Source organism: Perca fluviatilis, chromosome 21 (genome assembly GCF_010015445.1).
Source record: "Perca fluviatilis chromosome 21, GENO_Pfluv_1.0, whole genome shotgun sequence".
Taxonomy (NCBI): Eukaryota; Metazoa; Chordata; class Actinopteri; order Perciformes; family Percidae; genus Perca; species Perca fluviatilis.
The window spans coordinates 28,562,904-28,587,252 of NC_053132.1; the positions used below are offsets into that span (position 1 = coordinate 28,562,904).

The window sequence follows — 24,349 nt, forward strand, 5'->3', positions numbered from 1 at the left end:
GGAACTTTAAACGACACTTTTTATGGATATCTTTAAGAAATGGCTTTCTTCTTGCCACTCTTCCATAAAGGCCAGATTTGTGCAGTATACGACTGATTGTTGTCCTATGGACAGGGTCTCCCGCCTCAGCTGTAGATCTCTGCAGTTCAGAGTGATCATGGGCCTCTTGGCGGCATCTCTGATCAGTCTTCTCATTGTATGAGCTGAAAGTTTAGAGGGACGGCCGGGTCTTCGTAGATTTGTAGTGGTCTGATACTCCTTCCATTTCAATATTATCGCTTGCACAGTGCTCCTTGGGATGTTTAAAGCTTGGGAAATCTTTTTGTATCCCAAATCCGGCTTTAAACTTCTCCGCACAGTATCTCCGGACCTGCCTGGTGTGTTCCTTGTTCTTCATGATGCTCTCTGCGCTTTACACGGACCTCTGAGACTATCACAGAGCAGGTGCATTTATATGGAGACTTGATTACACACAGCTGGATTCTATTTATCATCATTAGTCATTTAGGTCAACAATGGATCATTCAGAGATCCTCACTGAACTTCTGGAGAGAGTTTGCTGCACTGAAAGTAAAGGGGCTGAATAATTTTGCACGCCCACTTTTTCAGTTTTTTATTTGTTAAAAAAGTTTGAAATAGCCAATGAATTTCGTTCCACTTCATAATTGGGACCCACTTGTTGTTGATTCTTCACAAAAAATTACAGTTTTATATCTTTATGTTTGAGGCCTGAAATGTGGCAAAAGGTCGAAACGTTCAAGGGGGCCGAATACTTTCGCAAGGCACTGTATATCCTGGAATGTAATTGTAAGATATAATGCTTTTTAGAAAAGACTGCAAATAACCATAAGCTTATCTGATGGCTACTGTAGTGGCTACTTTACAGGCCAGTAAGCGTATCATCAGTGTTGTTGAGGCTGTTTTTTTTTTTGTTTTTTTTACGAACATGCCGATTTATCTTTGCTAATATGTTGGATTCATGTTGAAGATCACTGCCTTGGACAGATGCTGACAGATGCTAATTAGACAGATTATATAGTATACTACAGCTGACTTCCTCTCCTAACGGACTGAAACAGCAACAGCTCTCTGCTCTGTTGCAGAGGTTAATCCTGCTGTGGCCTATGCCTGGTTAAGTGTCTAATCCCATGTGCGGGGGAAGGACCTCTGTATTCATTTAACCGTTTAACATTAGAGCATGGGCGTCATCATGGCTCGATGGTGTTTTTTAACCCAACTGCTCCTTCCAGGCAGTGCTGCGACCGCTGCCTTCAAGGCACCTAACCCTAACCTTAACCCTAACCCTAACCATAACCAGTGCCTCCCAACGGTGCCTTCCAGGCGGCGCTGCCTAGAAGGCACCGTTGGGGGCAAAAAACACAGATAGACGTCATCATGGGCTACGTCTTTATTACTGGACTCCTGGAAATCATGGTTGAACACAAAAGGTGTCAGCTCCATAAAAGGTATTGTCATTTTCCATTATATCAATGTTGTAACTTGTCCTAGTGTTGTTGCTGCCAACTGTACTGTGAACATGCACAATCAAGATAATTTAGTCAGTTTCACAATTCTGTCCCTAATTTAACTGTGAACATTTTAAATATGGTCCAGATAATTAAATTATTTAGTGTCTCATGATTCAGTCTCAATTTTGATTGAATTTTTGTCTTTACTAACGTTTAATTTATTTTTACTTCTCCACTTGGTGTAAATAGGCTTCCATGTCCATGTGAAGAAAAAACAGCCTCCGAACCCTTTTACAGCATGCACTCTGATAAAAAAAAATGTCCTCACCCACCTGTTGCACTTCCATCATCTGATAAAACCACATCTATCTACAACATCCTCAGCTATCAGCCGCTATCTCCAAGTTATTCTCTGCCAAGTGACCATTTAGGATCAATCACTGCAACCTCAGCATTCGCTCAGGACAGACGCACCCTCTTTTCCACTCACAATGTGGATTATGCATCGATCCAAGGGTTTGTACCAAGTCAGGCTGGTTGATGATTGCTGAACCATTCAGGTTGAGTCAGCGTGCTGTTGGAAGGACGTAAAATGAGGCGATAGTCAAGTTAAACCTTTGGATGTAATCACATTTATGACACAGCCCACATAACCATCGGCTGTTAATGAAGATGATATGGATGAACAGGTGAGGTGCATAGTACACTACTGGAATGCTGTACACTACAATTATCTCATGTTGAAAGCAGAGTCGTATGCCTACTTCTGGGCCATGGCATAGAGATACGCATTGTCTTGCAAGGCAAGGCTGCAGCCAATCATGTTTTCATGTAATCTGTGGCATTTACTGCAGAAGACTTTTTTTTCCAGGACGTTTATGGAAGGTTCCACCCAAAAATGTAACCAATGAAGCAGCAATCATCAATATTTTCATATCAAAAGTCAATTAAATGACTCTAGAGTGTAGGTTTTAACACTGGGGGGCAAATATGAAGCGGGGCTATTATCGGGGCTCAAATGCTCGCTTTGACCAACTACCTTCGGTATCCCAAAAAAATCTGACAATGTGATTACAAGACACCAATGAGTCTTCTTGGCAAAGAGAAAGAAGAATCTCCAGAAAGAGACAATTAGACGGACGCAACATGCACACTGCATGGGTTCACAAGTGTTTGTCATCAATGCCACTTAGACCATCCATCCATCCATCCATCCATCCATCCATCCATGCTGATTTCAAGCTCTCTTAAAAAGTAAGCCAGTCCTTCCACCAATTCCAACATCGAAAAGGGGAGTTCAGACAACAGTGGATCTAAAAAAAAAAACAGTTTAAAAAGGTCCTATGGCATGAAAATGTCACTTTGAGGTTTTTTTAACATTATATGCGTTCCCCCAGCCTGCCTATGGTCCCCCAGTGGCTAGAAATGGTGATAGGTGTAAACCGAGCCCTGGGTATCCTGCTCTGCCTTTGAGAAAATGAAAACTCAGATGAGCCGATCTGGAATCTTCTCCTTATGAGGTCATAAGGAGCAAGGTTACCCCCCCCACTTTCTCTGCTTTGCCCATCCAGAGAATTTGGCCCACCCATGAGAGAGAAGACATCATGGCTTTCAAACGAGCAAAGTGGCAGTTGGTCAAGGCCACACCCCCACCCTCCACCTTGCCCCCCCCCTCTCTCTCCAGTATTATTAGTATACAGTATTGGGGGGCCACTAAGACCTATATAAAAGCATCCAAAGAGCACCATGTCATGGAACCTTTAAAGCTCGGCTACTGATGGTTAAGTGAACTGGTCATGTAAAGTAAGCAAGCTTCATATAATCCATTTACTGCACCATAGGGGGGGCGGGAATCTGCCTGTGGCACAGGCTTGTCCACACAACATTCTGGGATCACAGTTGTCTTGGGCAGGGCTAAGCTGCGAGTGGAGCCACAGCGCCTCTGCAAAATAGCCTCAGGAAGGAACTTGTTTTGGTGGAATGTGTGTACGTTCAAAGGTTGTTTAGTCGTGCAACAGAAAACTCACATTGCACAGATAGACTAGCTAGCTGTCTGGATTTACCCTGCAGAGAGCTGAGGAGCAGTTAACCATAGTCCTCACAAATCCACCAGAAGTTAGAACGTCAACACAAAGGAAGAGGAAAGTGACGGACATCCGGCCGAAACGAGGAACATCCGGTGGAAGCGGAACAATCCGGGAAATGAAACGTCATCGATACAGACTACGCAGGAGGTGACCAGAGATAGATTGCCACCTTTCGGTCTTTCACTCATACTTTGGCTTTGTATCTCTGGCAATACCAGTGGCTCTATGAAGAAGATCCTCGAAGCGTGTAGTAAAGAGGCACAGGGCACGTCTACATCTTTTACTATGTTCACATCACCAGCATCACTTGTCATAGTAATGCGTGCATTTTAAGCGATATTTGAGTATGACTTTCCGATTTGATTTTCAGTTTTTTTCACTGTCCGTTTCAAAGCATGAACAGGAAACCCACAGTGTCAGCAGAGCCATGCACAGCAAAACAGTGCAGTATAGAGGCAGGCCAACTACGATATGATACCCTAATGATCCCTGCAGTGACAGTTGTAGCAGTCGCACATACCAATCCTTAGAGGTATGCTGTGCCTTGTCAAACACATACTGTTGGGAAGTGTTCTCTAGTGGAACATACCATATCTATGTGTCAACCAATACCAAACCAACTATCCATCCATCCAGCTTTCCGTCCAACCTTTAGCGATCGAACAGTTGCATGTTATATTGGTGGTTGGGTGGCTCGGGGTAACGTGACAATAAAATCCCTTTGAATGGATGCCGTGTAGAGCTGGGCAATATGGAGAAAATCTAATATCACGATATTTTGGCCAAATACCTCAATGTTGATGTTGCGGCAATATTGTAGGGTTAACTATTGGTGCTTTCTCAAAATATTAACACAATGAGATTTTTGATAAATGGTCATCAGTAATGTGGATACAATGACTACGTGGGTAAAGGCAAATATTAGAACATCTAGAACAGTCTGGAGAGTTCAGAAAATGACATCACTTTACTGTAGCCTTTAAAACCAGGAATAGACAACACTTGTCTCATCACGATAGGACGATATCTAAAATCGATATATTGCCCAGCCCAGTGCCATTGTACTACAAAAAGTTTGGTACCACTACACAAGTGCACCAAATGTGGATTAATCTGAAAATAGTCCCCAGCAAGTGCACCATTTCGTCCTGTTTGAGCAACAGTTGCTAAAAGCAACAGGGATCAGCCTTTTGGAAAAAATAAACTATATATTTGTGAATCCTTTCCAAAGATTTAAGTATTCAGTAGGAACCAATGAGCTTGGGTCTGAGAGCCACAGACAGGGCAGGGAAGTATAAAGGTATTGAGAGGTGGAGAATCACATGGTTGGTTTGGGTCTTTTGTGGCATTTGTTAATAAGAAAATTATAGAACACCACCAGCCTTTTCCTTTAACCTTTGCCCGGGTCTAACAGGCTCTGCTCGCTCCGCTAGCTGTACAGGGCTTGATACCTAACTGTAGTTAGCCCAGCTAGCTAGCTTGACTACCACAAAGATCAGTTTCGTGCATTGCGGTGCACACATGCAGCCACTTTCCTGGCGTGTCCTTGCGACTGACACAAGTCCACAGCTGTCCGAGCCGGTCTCCAGCGCATCCACCTGCAAGGCTGTCAGCTGTGTGTCTGCTTGGCACACTCTGTTGTGTAGGACGAATGATTTAACCCTCCAGTCCTCCTCCATTTAGTGGCATGTGTCACGTAGCTCTCCGCTGTGAACACCGTGCAGAGAGCCATGAACTTAGCAGGAAAAAGAGCTTAAAACACACTTGCTGGTGCAAACTAAACTTATTTTTACAATGCAAAACTCTTTTAATTACCTTTTTATTTTTGTTATAATATTTTTTAACCATTTAACTTATAGCATTAATCGTTTAGAATTTGTATTGTCGGTTAACTGTTAATTATTATTATCCTTTTGCCAAACCAATCGAGCCATTTTCCCTTATAATGTGCGATTTTCAAGACTTGCTCTGCAGAGAGGTTAAAGGTCAACCACAGCGTAGCACCTGCAGCCTGGTGGGGATTCAGCACAACCAAACCAGAAAGTGCCATTTTGGTTGCAGCGATGTGGCTGCAGGCACAGTGGACCACGCTTTGGGCCAGCATATAAATAACATCGGTTTACGATGTGCCACAGTGTGAATGCAGGATTAGCCCAGTTTAAGAGCGATGGTACAAGAGGCAGCCATTGTAAACATTCCCTAAGCCTGTTGAATATCAGAGGTTAATGGTTTTACAGCATGCAGTAGTTAAACATCAGATCCTGTGCTCTAACCTGGTGTCACATAACCAGAGCTGGCTTGTTAAGAGGACCTTGAACCGAGGGTGGAACACCGAACAGTGTGTGATGTGAAACCTTTATGACTATCTCTGAGCATAATTCCACAGAGAGAAAACAGCTATATCTCAAACATGTTGTACATTTATAGTGTGGGAGGATGAAATTGAGCCATGTGCTGCGACACCCCTGAACCTTGCGGCACCTCTCACATCAGCCTCCTGAAACCATCAAGTCGAAAAGAGTCTGGGGATTGCTACAGCCCACCTCAACTGTACTGTACTGAGCGATGTGTGCTCGTAGCACTGAGTGCTGTCAGGTGCTGAAAGTTGGCATTACATTTTCTCTGATCATAATTTGTTTATAAAAAAAAAAAAAAAAAAAAGTTTATTTTGTGAACACAAAGATCTTGTACCACATTTATCATCTAAATTGGCCACTTGTGCAGTTTTCACATTCCTCAATTTTGTTATGTAGGATTTGTTCTTTGGTAAGAACAGAATGTACGCACACTCAAGACAACACATTTGACTGCAGATGTTTGTGCAAAATAAGTGCTTCTTGGGCTTTCTTCACTCTACAGTTGTATGCTATTATAGGATTTGAACTGAAATAGTATTTGTATCATTTCATTTTTTTATATGTTTTTTTGTATGATTTTACAAAGAATTATAGTCTTCTAAAATAAATAAAACACAACACTAACACAAGTCACATTAATTATGTTTCATCTTGAATATAAAAACCAGCAAAGCTGTTCCATTCTCTGATCTCGCTTGGTACGGAGTTCTAATACTTTGTGGTTCTAACAGAGAAGACTGATCTGCCAAAATCAGCAGATCTGTGCTGTGCTGCAGTGATATGAACTCATTTTATGGAGGAGCAGCCAAATCATTGGTTACTTTATAAACTTTTTTATTAATTATCAGTGTTTCCCCCAGAAAAGTTGTTTAGCCCAGTGGCAAGTGTCTTTATTTTTGACGAGGGGCCGGCTGGGGCCAGTCCCAGTAGAGCCCCATAGTTTCTGTGATAAAGTCATGGACAAAATCGCAAAATATAAGCTAAAAGACAGATTCCACAGTCAGTCAGTGCTGGGGGGAAAAGCTAACCGAAGATTTGAAAATATGACTACGTCCAACTTTCCAATCTAGCCATCCCACTGTAACTGTAGTTTAAAAAAAACGTCTTAAACATAAAACATTTAAAACTAATTCCCCTTAGGCCCAGTGGGCCACCAGGCATACAATACACTGGGGGAAAACCTGTGTATAGTACACTGTATGACAGTATTTTGTATATAGTATTTACCTGTGTGTTGCAGCTAGAAGTTGCTGCAGTAAATAAATCCTGCTGAGTAAAGCACTCCGTTGTATTTTGGTGTGTGACGCTCATACTGTTGAGCCATACACCGACTGTGTGCTCGCCTCATAAACATGGTAACATTTAGCTTTGTGTTTATTGCTGGAGTAAGTTATTAGCTTACATAATCAAACACAAGTTACACAGAACGGCCACCACATGTAGCATTATGCTTATCATTAACCGGCTGAGAGAAAAACAAACAATGTCGCTTCAGCACTATAGCAACTCGCTACAAGGACAGGAAGTGGTTTTCTCATTGGTTCCACCCCAACAGCTAACAACTCGTCTGCTGACAGAGGAGCTGCTGCGTGTGCGCGTGTGTGTGTGTGTGTGTGTGTGTGTGTGTGTGTGTGTGTGTGTGTGTGTGTGTGTGTGTGTGTGTGTGTGTGTGTGTGTGTGTGTGTGGAACTGGCCTCTACCAACAAAATCTGCTACTGTAAAATGAGTTCCATCTACCACTCAGGCCTCTGATCATGGATGGGTTTATAATGAGTGCAACAGAGATGTGAATTAGCACTAAACCACAGAAGTGATCTTTTCCACAGAGAAACAAAAGGAGAACGTATCGATGTCAAATCAAGCTCAGTGGAGTGCCGGAGGTAAAAGGCACCCAGCTTCCTAAAAGATAGTGAAGAATTGTTCACATTTAATGCTTTTATGAAATATACTGCAGTTTTTCCAGACACATTCTTCTTACTTAGCTTCCTGAGACCACAACCCCGACCTGGGTAAGCAGCGGTAAATGGATGGTTTTAACTTACAGTATTTTTATTTATTTAGCTTCCCAAACTAACGAAATTTGTTTGACAAAGATTATCTGTATTAACGGTCGGAACATATTGTATATTTATTTCCCCACGCACCTCCCCCTCGTCTCTATGCACATAATAATCTCAATCTGTATTCTTAATTTAGCAACTGCTGACTGAAAGCAGGCTGAGCCCAAAGCTTGACGTATATGTAACTTAGCATAAATGCATTCGGAGTTTGAGGGGAGGAGAGACTTTGCTTGCACCAAATGTAATTATAATCCCCGTTTAATCTTGACGGATCGGCAGGCTGTCATTGGACAGCTTAACTTCACGGTCAACATGATCACAGCAGTGATGTCAAAGTCTCCTGTCATCTCAGTGTCACACGCCTGTCCTTGGTTAACTGGAAGAGGAAAATGCTGAAAACTGAATAAATTAATACATGTTCTCTATTAATCAGCATAAAGGGAAGCTTATGCAACCAACAGGCTATTTTGTATCTGTGTGTGTGTGTGTGTTTATTTAGACTATGTCACTAAGAAAACAGTGGAGCAGTGAGGATTTCAGTCACATGACGCCAACAGCTCTTTTATGGGAGTTTGTTTTGGACGGCAGCCCAAATACAGAACCATCTGACGGAAAGTTGCTCCCGCAGGCAATGGCATCAAGATTTGGTCTGAGTGGAAAAAAAACTGATTGTTTTTCTCACTATTGTTCATAAGAAACTCCACGGTTAAAAACTCTTAAACATGAGCATATACTACGTTTGGAGGCAACTATATTACACACACTGTAAATGTTAGTTACTGTAAGTTAAATGTTAATGTTTCTGATGTTGGGAATTAACAACACAATTATTCTCCAATTTTTTTGTCACTTAAGAAGACAGCAGTGTTGTAATTTTGTATCTTCGGTGAATGGACTGCAGGCAAGAAGAGACCAATCAGAGAGGGTTTAAAAAGGACATTACATGTTTGTGTCTTATTGGCTGACAGGTCTGTCAATTCTTCAACTGATGGGGTTGCTATGCCAAACGCTAGCTAAATCAATCAGACTGAATTTTTATAGCACTTTTCATACACACAAATTACCCCTCCCCCCCAGCCCCATTCACCGACCCACCCCTAAATCGACAAAAATGTATTCATTAAAAACAGGAACCGAGCTGAGGAAATGCCATCTTAAGTGAAGAACCACCAGAGGCATGACACTTATAAACCAAAAGATAATTAAATATATAAAAGCTCTACAACCGTGGCTAATAAGTCCATAGCTGTCAGTCAGTTATGGACTAACAAAGATTTTTATATGGGTGGAAGAAGCAACTCAGTGGCCACTGCTGGGTACCGAATTCAATACTTTTTAGGCACCGACCTAAAAAGTATTGAAAAATGCCTCGCCATTCAATATCCAATTCCAATACCTAAGGAGTAAATCTCATCAGCGTCAGTGATCCAATCAGCATGCTTCTACCAAGATCTAATAATGTTTGTGATTGTCTGTCTAGCGTTACACGATTTGTACCAGCATTGATGTGCAAGTGATGAAGTTAAAAATAAAAAAAACAAGAGCGGTCTTAAACGTGTTGCGTGCTTCACCGCTAAAATACTGTATTTATCCGTCATTTTTCATCTCCATTTTATCCACACTGACCACATGCAGTCCTTATTCCACCTGCTCACCTGTTAGAGTGTCAGGCCATCATAGGAGTCGGGCGATTTCCTGCACGTCTGCCCCTCTCTCTTTAAATATCTAACAAATGTTAATTATTGCATAGTAAAGGTTTCATTAACCCTAAAAAAGGCATTAGTCTTGAGTTGTCCAACTTACAGTCCAAAACAAGATCTTCAATTTACCATAATATTTGAAATTGCAAGCAGCAAAAATGCATTAGAAAGGCTGGAACCAGCATAGGTTTGGCATTTTGGCTTGAAACGTGACTTAAACGGTTAATCAACTATCAAAATAGGCAATTAACTGTGGACTGGGCCGATATAGGCTGATATTAGCTATTGCACATAAATCTGTATCGGTATTGTATGTACATACGCCGTTTCAGCACTATAAAAACTGCAAAATGCTTCAATATTACACGGAGACAAATATTATACTGATTGGTTGCAACTTCTGTACTGAATCGAACAAGTCATGCAGGTGCAGAACCAAACCTGTCTCAAATCTATTGCTGTTATATTAAAGCTACAGACATTGTGAAAATGGAATAAATGTTAGTAACTTTGGGTATATTGAGTAACATGACTGTAATCTTGATTTATAGCGTTCACTTCTCTTATATCAATAAAGTGCCAGAATAATTGTTCTTTCCCAGGCTTATGTGAGCTGAGCGATAAGAGATGCTGTAAAACACTGAAGAAGGGAGCTGCCTGACGGCCTTCATTTTGAGTCGGTGGGTTCAAAGTCTTGGGATATTCTGTACCTGCACACAGGGAGTGGAAGCACAAAGCACGCAGGGTGGAAAAAGGCCCTGGAAGACAACAGGGCAAACAAAGAGTCTGTATCCTCGCCAAATGAGAAACCAATGGATTGTCAGGAGTTGAAATGGCACGATATATGCCTGGGACTACTCTTCTGAAGTGATTTTAGAAAGGGAAATGAGGTATTTAAATACACTGGTTGACTGATTCATATAATACTATCAATCCAGGATAAAGTCAAGGATATTAATAATGTATACACGTTGCTTCCTCTAAATTTCAGGTTGTGGTCGACTAGCGGGGCCTAGCTTTGTTTGTTTGATAAATTGATCATTGATTGTGATTGGTGGTTGGCTGTGCATGCAGAGCCTGCATGTCACGAACTAGCAACACACTGTGTATCCAAGAAGACTTAAACCAGTGGAAATGACGTTATAGCAGACACAGACTGCTGTTGTAGATTAGCGTTATGTTTCCAGCTTCACAGCTCCAAACTGTAACGTTAGTTGGGACACACACCTTGATTCTTAAGGCTAACTATATTAGCTTTAGCCTCGCTGGAAGCAGCTGTCTGGCAACTCTGCGGTGAAAAATGGCCGGCTGCCGCTTACGGCACTTTTCTACACACGGGAGGGCCTCACTTACTTTCTTACTTCCCATAACAAAACGTTAAGTCACATCCACACGTTGCCCACATGGCAACCTGTCTTAAAGTGGAAGGCTCGGCTGGTAACAATCAATTAAAAAGGAGAACGGTGACAGTATACATTTTAGGGCTGCTCCCTCTTAGTGGATTAGTCGACTAATCAGATTTAGATTTCTTTAGTCGATTAGTCACGTTTTACGCTTTTTCATGCTGAATGACTTATTTCCTAGAAACGTACGAGCACATCTCTGGTAAACACAAGAATTAAAGTGGTGCTTTTGCATGACTCTTTGCGGAAAAACTCAGATTTACAGATCTGTCGATTCAATCAACTAATCGATTAGTCGATACAATTGAATGAGCGTTAGTCGACTAAGAATTTCTTCAATCGAGCACAGCCCGAACACTTTTCTATCGAGCAGCAAAAAAGTTGTAGCGTTAACATCGCACGCCCTGCGATAATGACCATCGCTCACACGCACATCGCAATGTAGACGATGAAACTAAATATCGTGCAGTCCTAGCATCAACCTTTTTATTTTGGTCAAGAACCTCCTTAAAACCTGGCGTCAACCCTTTTAAAGCTAGGGCTGGGTATCGCTCAAAAACTTTCGATACCGGTACCGATACCAATACCGTGACTTTGATACCTGTTCCTGAATTCAACTTTTTAAGATACTAATTTTATACAACATTTCACGTTATGGCACAAATCTTTTTATATATTTTTCAGCTCCTACTAGGTGAGCCGTCTCTGTGTAACGTAGAGTTTTTCTTGCGTGTCTCTACTACGTGTAACGTTAGACAGCCAATCACAGAAATTATTAGATCTTGGTAGAAGCATGCTGCATGCTGATTGGCTCGCTGACACTGATGAGATTTACTCCTAAAACAGGTATTGAAATTGTGTATTGAATGACGATACTCGAGGCAATTCGGTGCCTAAAAAGTATTGAATTTGGTACCCAGCGCTATTTAACACATTAATTTAGGCTCCTATTATTTCATCATGTGTTTGACTTTTTGTACAGAACAAATTGCTGTTTCATCCTGTGGCCGGCCCCCTCTGGCCCCCCCCCACCCCACCCCAAGCCCTACTGACAGTGTGTTAAGTGAGGGTGTAGGTATTTCAGGGTCAGCATGGCCTCCTTGTTGAGGCGTGAGAGTCCTCTCTCCTTTCCTCCCTGGCCCACAAGCCTTTCTCCTCATGCAAACACTGTGGACAAAGCCTCTTTCTGCTGCTGGGGATCTCTATGGTGACCAAAAGAAGGCCCTCGGTGTGGTGGAGCGCTGAGTCGCCGGAGGCCAGGATGTTACCATAATATGATGACATGCTCATTCAGTTCATGCTCTCATCTTCTTCCAGGAAAAAGCGATCTCTGAAGTATCAGATATCCAAGTCTTTGCCAAGACCATCACCACGAGGATTTGGTTTAATTTAGTGTGAACAAGTTTGGTGACTGAGTCCTGGAGAGCAATACCAAGTCCAATCAAAGACAATCACTGGAAAGGAGCTATTGTTTGTAGGGTTAGGTACAGAATTCAACACTTTTTAGGCACTGACCGAATTGCCTCTAAAGTACTGAATATCGAAAAATGCCTGGTCATGCAATACCCAATTTCAATACCTAAGGAGCAAATCGCATCAGCGTCAGGGAGCCAATCAGCATGCTTCTACCAAGATCTAATAATGTCTGCGATTGGCTGACGTCGTAGAGACACGCAGGAAAAACTGTACGTACACAGAGACAGGGCTCACGTAGTCGGAGCTGGAACATAAATAAAAAGATTTGTGCCATAATGTGTAATGCTGTAATTTATTTTTGTCTTATAAAAATTGTATAAAAAAAAATAAATAAACACTAAACCCAGTCCTAATTGTTTGAAGCGTAACCATGGTTGTGCTCAGCAGGGCTACTTTCATGTCATCACTGGCCAGCCCACAAATGTATCCCACTGAGAGGCTGCTATCAGAGGCCAGTACAAGATCATCAGTCAGGCTCTGCCAAGTTTCCCATCAGGGAGGAATGTAGCTGGAGGTCTGCAGCATCCCAGTCAGCCAGACTGGCTTTTTCACTTACTGGAGGTCAGATTATTAGTGACGGGGCATGAGACACCTACACAGAACCAGACAGAGATCTAGACATTGGGACAGGGGCATAATGTAGGAGAAAAAAATTATTTTGCATTTTGTTCGGTGGAAAGTGTTTTTTTTAAACGAGGGCCGGGCTGGAGCTAGTCACAGACTGATTGCAACATTAATGTAGAGCCCAACAGTTTCTGTGATCACAGAATCATGGACTGAATCGTGAAATTGAGAATAAAAAACAACAACTACGAGACAGATTCCATAGGGCCCTACATTAAGTCAGTGCTAAAAGAAGAATGGAAATTTGAAAATATGACTACGTCCATGTTTCCAACTGTTTCCCAGTGACTTAGGCCTGGGGGGAGCAACTTATGCCCAGTGGGCCACCAGGCTTGTAATACACTGGGTACAGAATAGGCAGAGTAAGATCAACATTTGAGGCAGCATTAGCTAGCTCTTAGCCTAATGTTAACTCAGAGCTGGCCTTATTATTTCTTTTTTTTTTTTGATACTTAGGTTTTTAATATCATTCTCTAGCTTCCCAGTAGTGTTCCTTATGTATTCAAATCTAAATATTACCATTTTGGTCAAAGTATGTTTTAGCGTCAAAATGCACATTCCCAAGCCTTTCTTCAAACTTTTTCCCACGTGACCTGACGTAGGTTTCTGTATAATGATGTTGCTTCATACATCCCCATCTATAGTCATTAGTCAGTACAGTACAGTAGTAGCGCTAGTGTTAGCTGGTAACTTAAGGAAGTGGTTAGCATCCGCTTTGTCATTAGTCATTCCTTCCTTCCTATCTATTTATTTCTACCATTTATTTGTTCCTTTTAGCTACCGGTTTAAACTTCTGTGTGCTCTTGCTAACTAGTTCGCACACACTCTTACATAATTACATCATGTAGTCTTCAGGTGTTACAGCTAATATATTCATTTAATCAAACCATCATTTCTGTTTTTAACTAGTTGAGCTGCTTCACAATCTTTCCACGTAGTGTGACGTACATTTGGTCATCTGCCCATTTTTGTGAGGGTCTGCATTTATCACCATGAGACTGTACAAGCCAAATGCACAAGTCTCAGGGAATCCCCTAGGTTGACTGTGTTAAAGCCGGTTCGCCTGTTAAACCCGTTATTTCCTTACAAGCAAGGTAACATTTAAAAAAGGTGCAGTGCTCACACCACGTCATCACATCACTTCCAGCTAACTTGACGAAGAACAATGAGGGCAAAACAGCGTCATCCAATTGGTTTTAACTGAATATTATCTGGTCAGCTAAAAACACAATATCCGTATATAGTGTGTCGGCCACTACACAACAACATAATCTTCACACCTGTTCAACACACTGAGTCTGAATACATCTGCCTGTTTCTAATTTAGCATAGTACAGTAGTAACAAAAAAAACGCACTGTCCACGTCCCTTTTAAACCTTTAGTGAAGTATCAATTAACCAAAATAGTGATAGAATAATCAATAATGAAAATAAATAACCATTAGTCCCAGCCCTAAGGATAACCTAGAGATATTTAAGTATGACTTTACAATGTAGGCTTATCCATGAAAAACACCAAATCACTACCAGTCATGTTGTTTTGTTGCTGACCCTTGTTTCTTACTTACTGAGGGGGCCAAGTCTAAAAATAACCAAGTATCCTATTATTTTTGTAAGCCCCGAATAAAAACCACTTCCTATTCTCATAGCTCCACACACATAAACACCTCCACAATTAGGCGATTTTAAAATCAGGGCACAGACTTTGCACTGGCTAAAACAGTTACATAGCCTACAAAATCTTGCTATAATTTTGCCATGAACACCCTTAGAAAAGTATTTTTTATAACAGACAACAAGATTCTGTTCTTTCAAAAGGGGTGGGATTATGGTAATCCAATGAAAGAAACACATGTCCAAGTAATTCAAATGTTGATGTGGTGGAAGGTCTCGGTCCCAGTCAGGGCATCAGATCACTGGTATTGTTGCTAATTGAGCTCTTTGTGCGAGTACCATCAACAAAGCTCATTCAGAAAATCTGAAATTGTGGTGCACCTAGACCTGTAACAATTATTAGATAACTGTCTAATTGTCAATATTTTTACGTAATCACGTTTTTTTTGTTTAACCACAATTCATTGCTATGACTGTATGACTGTTGATGGTAATTATTGATTTTGTTTAGATATGCCAAATTGTAAAAAAATAAATAAAAAAGGTATTATTGGTCGGACTGTTGAGCTAAAGCTATGCTAGTTGTTGGCACTTGACCCTCCCTATACACGTTCATAGCAACACAAATGACAAAGTCTGTGTGTGTGTGGGGGGGGGGGATAGAGGCGTGGTTTTTCTTCATAGGCTGTGTACCTGTGTTACTACATTATCTGGATCACATGACATAACGAAAAAAATGTATCCTGGGATTCATTCAAAACTTTAATTTGTTGAAAAAAGTAATACGTAAATAAATATTTTTTAAATTTGACTAAAGGGACGATTATATTGTTAATCGCAATTATTTCTGAGACGATTAATTGTACAGAAAAATTTGGAATCGTTACAGCTCTAGGTGCACCTTCATCCAACACCAAGTCTAGATGCTTTGGGTGTGTGCAGTAAAAGCACTATTTTTATCCTATTATGTCAATTCTTATCTCCCAACAGCCTGTCCAATAATAAGAGCGCAAAAAATTATGCCCTGTCTGGCTGACAACGTCAATGTGACTAAGCCTCTGGTCCGACAAGCCAAACCTGAAGCGGAGAGACTGACAGGCATTAATATGACAAAGACTCTGTTCAACAGGAATGAGTAGGGGCCTGGCACATTTCACCGCGCTCTGTCACCTTTCCGTCTTAGCTTAAAGCCCTCACTCGCACAGTGAGCGGCTACTTAATAGTAGAGATGTTCTATTTTTTCCCTTTCCTATAAGGATTCCTATACCTGAATTTGCGAATCAGCCGATAGGGAGTACCAATCCGATACCAATGTGTTAAACATATATTGTATGTATGTATGTATGTATGTATGTATGTATGTATGTATGTATGTATGTATATATATATATATATATATATATATACATATATACACACACACAGCTGGCTCAACCCTTTGTAAAACATGAACAAATACATACAGAGAATGAATGCCATACAACTTTCTTTCATTAGCTACCTTGACAGTTAGACATAATAGAAAAAAACAAATAAATAAATCTAGGAATAAAGCTCTGACTAATGGAACAATCTCTGCTAGCACCGCACATACACACACACACACACTTTGTATTGTTTCTATTTCTGTATCTATTGTTTAGGTCATATTAATGTTAAACGTTTGTTTGCATGGTGCATACGCATTTGTGTGTGTATGCACCATTCAGGCAGATTCCACGTAGGTGTCTCTTACTGTGGCAATAAACCCTTTTCTGATTTCTGATTTCTGACACTTGTTTGCCTGCGTATCATCACGTGATAAATTACCGGAAATCAATTCTTCTTCGCCGCTCTAAAACAGTAGTTGCCAGTGGCAGCACAGCGCAACTACTGCTTTAGAGCGGCGAAGAAGGGGGCTAATAAATTAAGTGATATCGAATTGGTGCATAGACTCGCATACTCTGCGATCCCTGATCCTGAATTTTAGGCTGTATTGGAATCGGAAAAAACTCTACTTAATAGGGGATCGATTTCACATAACCTTTGCAGCTCAGAGGGAGGGCTGGCCTCAGATCAGACAAGAAGATATAAATCAGGGGCACTGCAGTTTGGCTTATGATTTGGCAATGTTTTTCTGTTTTTTTTTTTGGATTTTAGCATGAATGTGAGAAATTATATTTATTTATGAAGTGTGTCACTTGATGAATTAGCCAAAAATGGACATTTCTGTCTGGATAGTTTGTCAACAAACTGTTCCTCAACTAAGAAACTGATTGTGGATCAAATCTGAAAGTGATGCAGCATAAAAGTAAGTGGACCTTGAGTTGAGGCCGAGGGTGTTTTGTACTGTAACACACACCGATCCCAAAGGCCAAGAAGAAATATCCAGGGTTACTTATCTGATTTCCAGAAATGTTACATTATGATACTGCGTGGCTACTGCATAGTGATATGCTTATACAAGATTACATGATAGAAGATTTTATCCATAAGGCCCACTCCTATTCACAGGTCAAGAGGTTAGCAGTTGGTTAACAACCTTTCAACTGACAGTTCTAAAGGTCTTAGAAACGATTCATCAAAGTCTAAAAGCAGAAACATATTTAGGATGACACCCATTTAGTCAGAATAGGCGTTTTCCTCATAATGACTGCTTCTATGTATGTTTGGCCAGCAATGTAATAATAGAATTGAACTGAATTTTATATATATATATATATATATATATATATATATATATATATATATATATATATATATATATATATATATATATCCAGGATTCACTAAGTGACGTGTGCAGTAAGTAGCTGTGCTTTGCTGTACCTTGGTGTTGGAGCTGACACTCAGCCTCCCCGACCTGTCCGAGCTCTCCGAGGAAGCATCCCCGTTCTCAGGCGGGGCAGGGCTGGACTCTCTCGGGGTGCCGTTGCTCTGCGAGTCCCCGCGGTCAGAGTCGCTGTCCCCCCCGGGCAGGGGAATCCCCTCCGTGACGAACTCTTTCCGGCACTGCAGGTTGTGTTTCTTCAGCAACTCAGCCGTCTCGTCGTCCACCACGATAATCTCCAGAGCCCCGGTTGTGGACCGTATCCTGGCGACCACTTGCTGATGGCTCTCGCCCTCCACGCTCTCTCCATTCACGAACACCAGGCGGTCGCCCGCCAGAAGCCCGGCCGCGGAGGCGGGAGTGTCGGGCTCCACGAGCCTGATAAACTGCCCGGTCTTGCCCTTCTCCCCGTGCAGGTGGAACCCGTAGCCGCTGGATCCTTTCTCCAGCAAACAAAGTCTGGGTCGGAGGTTTGACATGTTTACCCTTCTGACCGACGAAAACTTGTTCTACTCACTTTTCTGAAGCACTTCGGATGCTGGAAACGGGGAGCCACACAACTACTGACACCTGTTGCGAAAACTGACTTGGCTCGAGCTCCACTTCCGCTGAACTGAGTCCCAGTAAACTTTCCGCTGCTAATGTTGTTGCGCTTTCACTGTGCTGCTCGGTGCACAGATCCTCCCCTTATTAAAGGCTGCTATGTTGCAATCTTCTCTTTCACCTCCAATCCGAACACGTCCCGTGCTCACTGCTCAGCGGAGGTAGTGACAAACAAAATAACGCTGCCATCGGTTTTTCAAAATAAAAGTTCATACTGTTCAGACTGCAGAACTGTAACGGGTTTAACGTCCTCTGCCTCTTTTGTCCGATAATTAGGATATCTAAACTACAGTGTACTATTTAACGTTATAGAGAATGTGTTTTTAAAGCTGGATACCAATGCCATTTAGACTTAGTGTCTTTAAATTTGAATTTCCAGGGCGAGAAAATTATAGATAAAGGCCTGACGTTATGCTAAATGAATGAATTCAAAAAATTAAACAATACAAACACACCCCAACCCAAAAAAAAAAAACACAGAACTGATTTTAAATGACAAAAATATAACCTTTGTTGGATTTATGACCTCAGCATCTCTAAATCTTGGCTACGACCCTGAGCAACAACATACTAGGTTTACATTTTTTGGTTTCTGTATGTTTGGGGTTCTAATTCCTGCTGTAAACCTTATATTGTTGTTTTTCATAGACTATCCTACATGATTTGTTACAGTGCTGTTTCAACGCATTTGCATAGTAGGCCTAGTTAGTCTATATCCTCGATGTTCCACTTCCGGGATTGCTCTATTGCTGATGAAAATTCTGCCGGATTTCACTAATTTAGGCCAGATATCCGTTGCCTTGGGCTTTCTTTGTGTTGGCGTTGTAAACTCCGGTGGATTTGTGAGGACTATGGTTAACTGCTCCTCAGATCTCTGCAGGGTAAATCCAGACAGCTAGCTAGACTATCTGTCCAATCTGAGTTTTCTGTTCCACGACTAAAACAACTTTTGAACGTACACACGTTCCACCAAAAAAAGTTCCTCCCAAGGCTATTTTGCAGCGGCACCGTGGCGACATCCGGCGCTTATCACCACCCAAAACGATTGAGATTGGTTTAAAGAAATGCCAATATCCCAGAGCACGTTTTTTCCCATCCAAGAATGCTGGGTGGTCTAGCCAGACCTTCCCCTGCAGTGCTGTGGAGGAAGGTCTGGCAAAGCAACACTACTAAATAGGAGGCTGTGTTGGGAAGTCAATAATAACTCTCAGCATCACAATAAGGGGAAAAGCACAGGTGTTACTAAAAATATTCAATAAAAGTTCAGTAGAATAGGTGGGCATGCAGTCAGGACCTAGGGCCTTACTGTGTTTCCTTGGTCTCCTGAATGTGTTCCTCAGCCTCCTGTCTGAGGAAGCATGGGCTTGACAATGGAATGGAATTGGACATGGTAATAACACCTGACATAGAAAGTGTTCAGTTGGATCGGAGCGCCGGTGTTACAGTCCAGGAGGCAGACGCCTCTGTTGAAGAATGACAATCTTTAAACCTCTGAGGGCTGTCAAGGTTTACTTTGAAAGATCTTTAAGCAATTTGAACTTTTTCCAGCAACTTTCAACAGTCAAAACGGGCAATACACAATTCGGCCAATGGAAGGTAACAACTTCACAGCTTCTCAACATAGGAGATCAAATAGTATGTACAGTAAACAGTATATAATGTCTGTGAAGATGCAGAATGGCCACAAGATGGAGTCATAAACTTCTGACTTTGTCTGCACCTTTTCTTCACAGCTCTGGGCTGGTATTTATCAAGCCTCTGAGAATTACTCACAAGAACACTGCTAAGAATCGACTTAAGAGTAAAAACCTTACCTCAAAGCTGCGCTTAAAAGTAAGTTATCAGGCATCTCAGTCGTAATTTAAGTGAAGTGTAGGACTATATCTTAAGCGTCAGTCATAGAGATGATTTATTACACTTTGCTGTGCCACAAACAGGATTTTGGATGACGAAATAGGCATGGACCAATCACTGAATAGTTTTACTTCTTTAAGAATATTCTCATTCTCATAAATTCACATCGAATGGTGAAATTCCTAAGAGGAGTTTACATTCAATATACATTTGACAAGCATTTCAAAAACATTCCTCCTCTCTTGGCGTATGTCTCCGTCTCCTCAGCGCCATCACAAGCCCCGACTGGCAACTCCTAATCACTGGAGAGACCCCTGGAACTGTCTGAAATAACTGGGACAGTAAGAGCTTTTATACTTAAGTTTGAAAGTAGGAGTACATTTCATGAATTCTCAGCACTTAAGACTAATATGGCACTTTTGAGAAGCTTGATAAATACGTGACCTGTATGTTGTTGCTGCCCCTGATGCCTCCACGTTCCCAGAAACCAGCCAGGAGCACTGGAACCATGGGCGATTTTAGACCCTTTTTAGGGTGGCTCAAGCCCCCTTAAATTTCATCTCAGCACCCCCAAAAATTATTTTTGCGAAATTGCGAACTTGTCTGTTAGTGACAGAGGACAAACACACAGGTTCAAAGGGCTTGAAACAGATTTAATATCCTGTGTGTCTGTCACCGATGCTATGCACCTGTAACCCAGTCAAGGAAAGGGTTAACAGAAATGTAGTGTTGGCCAATCAGAGGAGGTTGTGCCAGACTCACGCCTTTGGCTGAGTCTCTATCTGATCTGTCAGAGGGAGAACAGGAGTGCGGTTGTGAAGTTTAAAGAAACACGCCAACTTATTGGGAATTTAGCTTATTCACCGTAACCCCCAGAGTTAGACAAGTCGATACATACCCTTCTCATCTCCGTGTGTGCTGTAAAGCTGTCTGACGGCTCCAGCGGCATCAGCCCATAACAGAACAGGCAGGTGAATGGTTCCAGTAATCCTACTGCTCCGAATAAGTGACAAAATAACGCCAACATGTTCCTATTTACATGTTGTGATTTGTAGAGTCACAGCGTGTACAAAAAACAACGTAACATGAGACACAGCCATCTTCTAACTGTAAACAAACCGGGAACTATATTCTCAGGAGGAAGAATATAGTACTTGGGTGGAGTGATATGCTCGCAGCAAGCCTGTCTGAGAATATAGTTCCCGGTTTGTTTACGGCTAGAAGATGGCTGTGTCTCATGTTACGTTGTTTTTTGTACACACTGTGACTCTACAAATCACAACATGTAAATAGGAACATGTTGGCGTTATTTTGTCACTTTTGTCACAATTCGGAGCAGTAGGCTAGTTGGAACCAGTTACCTGCAGGATCTTAGCTGGGCTAAGCTAATGTTGGAGCCGTCAGACAGCCTTACAGCATGCACGGAGATGAGAAGGGTATGTATTGACTTGTCTTACTCTGGGGGTTACGGTGAATAAGCTAAATTCCCAATAAGTCAGCGTGTTCCTTTAACGTTGGTAGTCCCCAGAGATGAAGTTCATGGCGCAGGTTAGAACCCAAATTGAAACGTAAGCAACTAAAATTGCTGAATGTGAGAACATTGTCTCAAATTGGTCGTTATTACTGTGACTTATAAAGTGTCAGGTTTCGTTCCATCATAGTGTCAAAAAACATTAGCTGACGTTGTTCAGTAGCCAGGGGCGGATCTAGAAAAATATTTCTGGGGTGGCGAGAAGGGGCAGGAATTTTTGAGGGGTGGCAACATATGTCAGACGTATATTTACTGAATTTAATCAGTTATCACAGTTTGATGAGAAATAGTATATAAACACTACAAAAGGGCACAGGCTGCCATTTACAAACTCATACAGACACACTTCATCTCATGCAATCAATGTCCTGCATTTGGGGTTTCATTTGAAACAGTTCATATTAGGAATAAGTGACCGTACAATGTGATCTCACTTAATAGGAGATATAGAAGGAAGGGGCATTGTCACAGGAAAGGCATTAAGGTAGGTGATGAGAGGCAGATGTGTGAGAGGGGAAGCAAACTGTTTTGGACTGTGTCAGAGAGGAAGCGTTGCAGGCAGCATTAGTACAAAATTAGGAACTGTCATTGATTAGTTCTAACCATCAGACTGTGTTAACACACACTAACACTTTAGCCTGGGAGAGTATTTTTAGGTTCATTTGTTTATTTTTTGTTTTATTTATATATTTTTTTTATTTTTTATATTTAATCTGAGCAATAGATCTAAAATACATTCTACACAAAATATAAAAACTCATCTCCCCATCTCATCAAACTTTCACACTGACAACTTTCCCTAATTATTCATATTTAAGCTTTGTCATTTGTTGTTCTTATTCATATCTAACTTAGTATACTATGCATCAACAGTTTCCATACCGTGTGGACCAGCTTGACTGGAGATGGTTGGTGATGGCCCAGGCACTCTGCTTTCCCTCTCACTGTCCGAGCCCTGCACCTTCTCTTGTCTCTCGCTTTCTCCCTCCCCTTTTTGGGGGGGTTTTTTTTTTTTTTTTTGTTGTGGTGTTGTTTTTTCTCTTTTTTCTTTTTTTCGGTCGCCTTGGCCTTCTGTCTCTGTCACGTTTCTGTTGCCCTTTTCTCTCCCCTTCCACCTCTTCTCTCTCTCCTTCCACCTCTTCCCTCTCTCCTTCCACTTCTTTTCTCTCTCCTTCCACCACATCTTCTCCATCTACCTTGCTCACTTGTTCATTTTCTATTTCTCTCGCCTTTCTCTTTGGAGACAAAAACTGAATATGCTACCTTTCCTCTTGATTTCTGTAAGATTCAAAGTAACGATGTTTTCCTTGACAGACGTTGAATCAATATTAGCTTTTGTAGCCTACTTTACACAGAACAAACGTCAGACCCTAAGTAACATTGTATAGTTGGCGAAATAACGTTCTTCAACTTGATTTTTATCATCTCAAAATCAGCATCGCCACTATGCTAGCACTGTGCTTTCGTTATAATTTCATTTCTTGATAGATAGTTAATCCGTTTTGACCTCTTTCCTCCTGTGTCTCCATTCATCGCGACTCCTGGCTCCCTCGCTTAGCGCCACTCAGTTTTCCAAACAAAACAGGCTCTCTCCGCTCTGGCGTCATCTTATGCTGCATTCACTGTAGTCGGACATTGGAGACGCACGCTCGTAAATTGTAAAATTGGCCATAACTTTTACCGTAATTCGTTGCTGCCAACTGGGGTGGCAGCAGGGGTGGCAAGGCTTTCTTTTAGGGTGGCAGTTGCCACCCTATGCCACCCCGGTAGATCCGCCCCTGTCAGTAGCTAGTTTAGAGATTGTCGGCTAATGAAATTACTGATTTAGCAGGAGAAGGACCCCCATAAAGGTCTGATCCTAGAATCCTAGAAAGAATATAGTAGTCTATTGATAGTTGTCTGTACATCCATGAGTCCACTACAGACAGGCATGCTGACACATCATTCTACAGACTATAAATAACTTTGTATAAATATATAGTCAAATTATATATATGGCTGGTATATATACTGTATATAGTTATATCTGTATCTATCTATCTATCTATCTATCTATCTATCTATCTATATATATAGAATAATAGATGTGATATAATACATTAATACAACTTTTTTCATGTTGCGCTATCAATATATTCACTTGACAATGTAATTTGACATTATCAAATTATTTCTAAATTCAACATGCATGGCTCTTCTGACCCGACTGTGTCTGTGCGATCAGACTGGATGAACGCATGAAGATATAAACCAGAAGTTTTATGATTTTCGGTAATGATCACTGTTGATAATTCTGCGGCCTTCACACAGATCAACAACATTATAGATCAGACAGACAACAAGTGAAGGGGATTTCCACTCTGAGACCTTATTGTACAGTCGGGTACAACGCAGTACGTGAATATGATTGTTACAATGTATGTTGATGGAGCAGGTTCCACTGTGTTGTTCCCTGCAAGGGCATAGGTTTAGTTTCAACATTATAAAATATTGCGCGTCAAACACTTAATTTCCTGCCTTCATTTTCTGCTACAAATGTCTTTATTTATGTAAAGGAAGTTATTGTTCTCTTGTGTTGTTCAAAACTTTCTGCATACAAAACATCATCACGGTGTTTCGAGATGATCTCTTAGGATTTATGTTCATCTCAACAACACATCTGTAAGAGAATGAGACCTTGTTAAATCCAGAAGCTTCAAAGTTTGATTCTAGATAAAATACATGAAATCCCAAGAAATCACTTCTTTATTTTTCACGCTCCT

General features: G+C 41.3%; 1 protein-coding gene across 1 annotated transcript in view; it reads right to left on the reverse strand.

Annotated features, from left to right (window-relative positions):
- The window catches only part of LOC120551265 (Na(+)/H(+) exchange regulatory cofactor NHE-RF1-like), a 31,269-nt gene extending 12,714 nt beyond the window's left edge, over positions 1–18,555 (reverse strand). Inside the window, exon 1 of the mRNA XM_039788550.1 lies at positions 17,599–18,555. Within this exon, the coding sequence (XP_039644484.1) occupies positions 17,599–18,078 (480 nt within the window). The 5' untranslated portion in view covers positions 18,079–18,555. The remainder of the gene's footprint in view (positions 1–17,598) is intronic.
- Between the last annotated feature and the right edge of the window lie 5,794 nt (positions 18,556–24,349).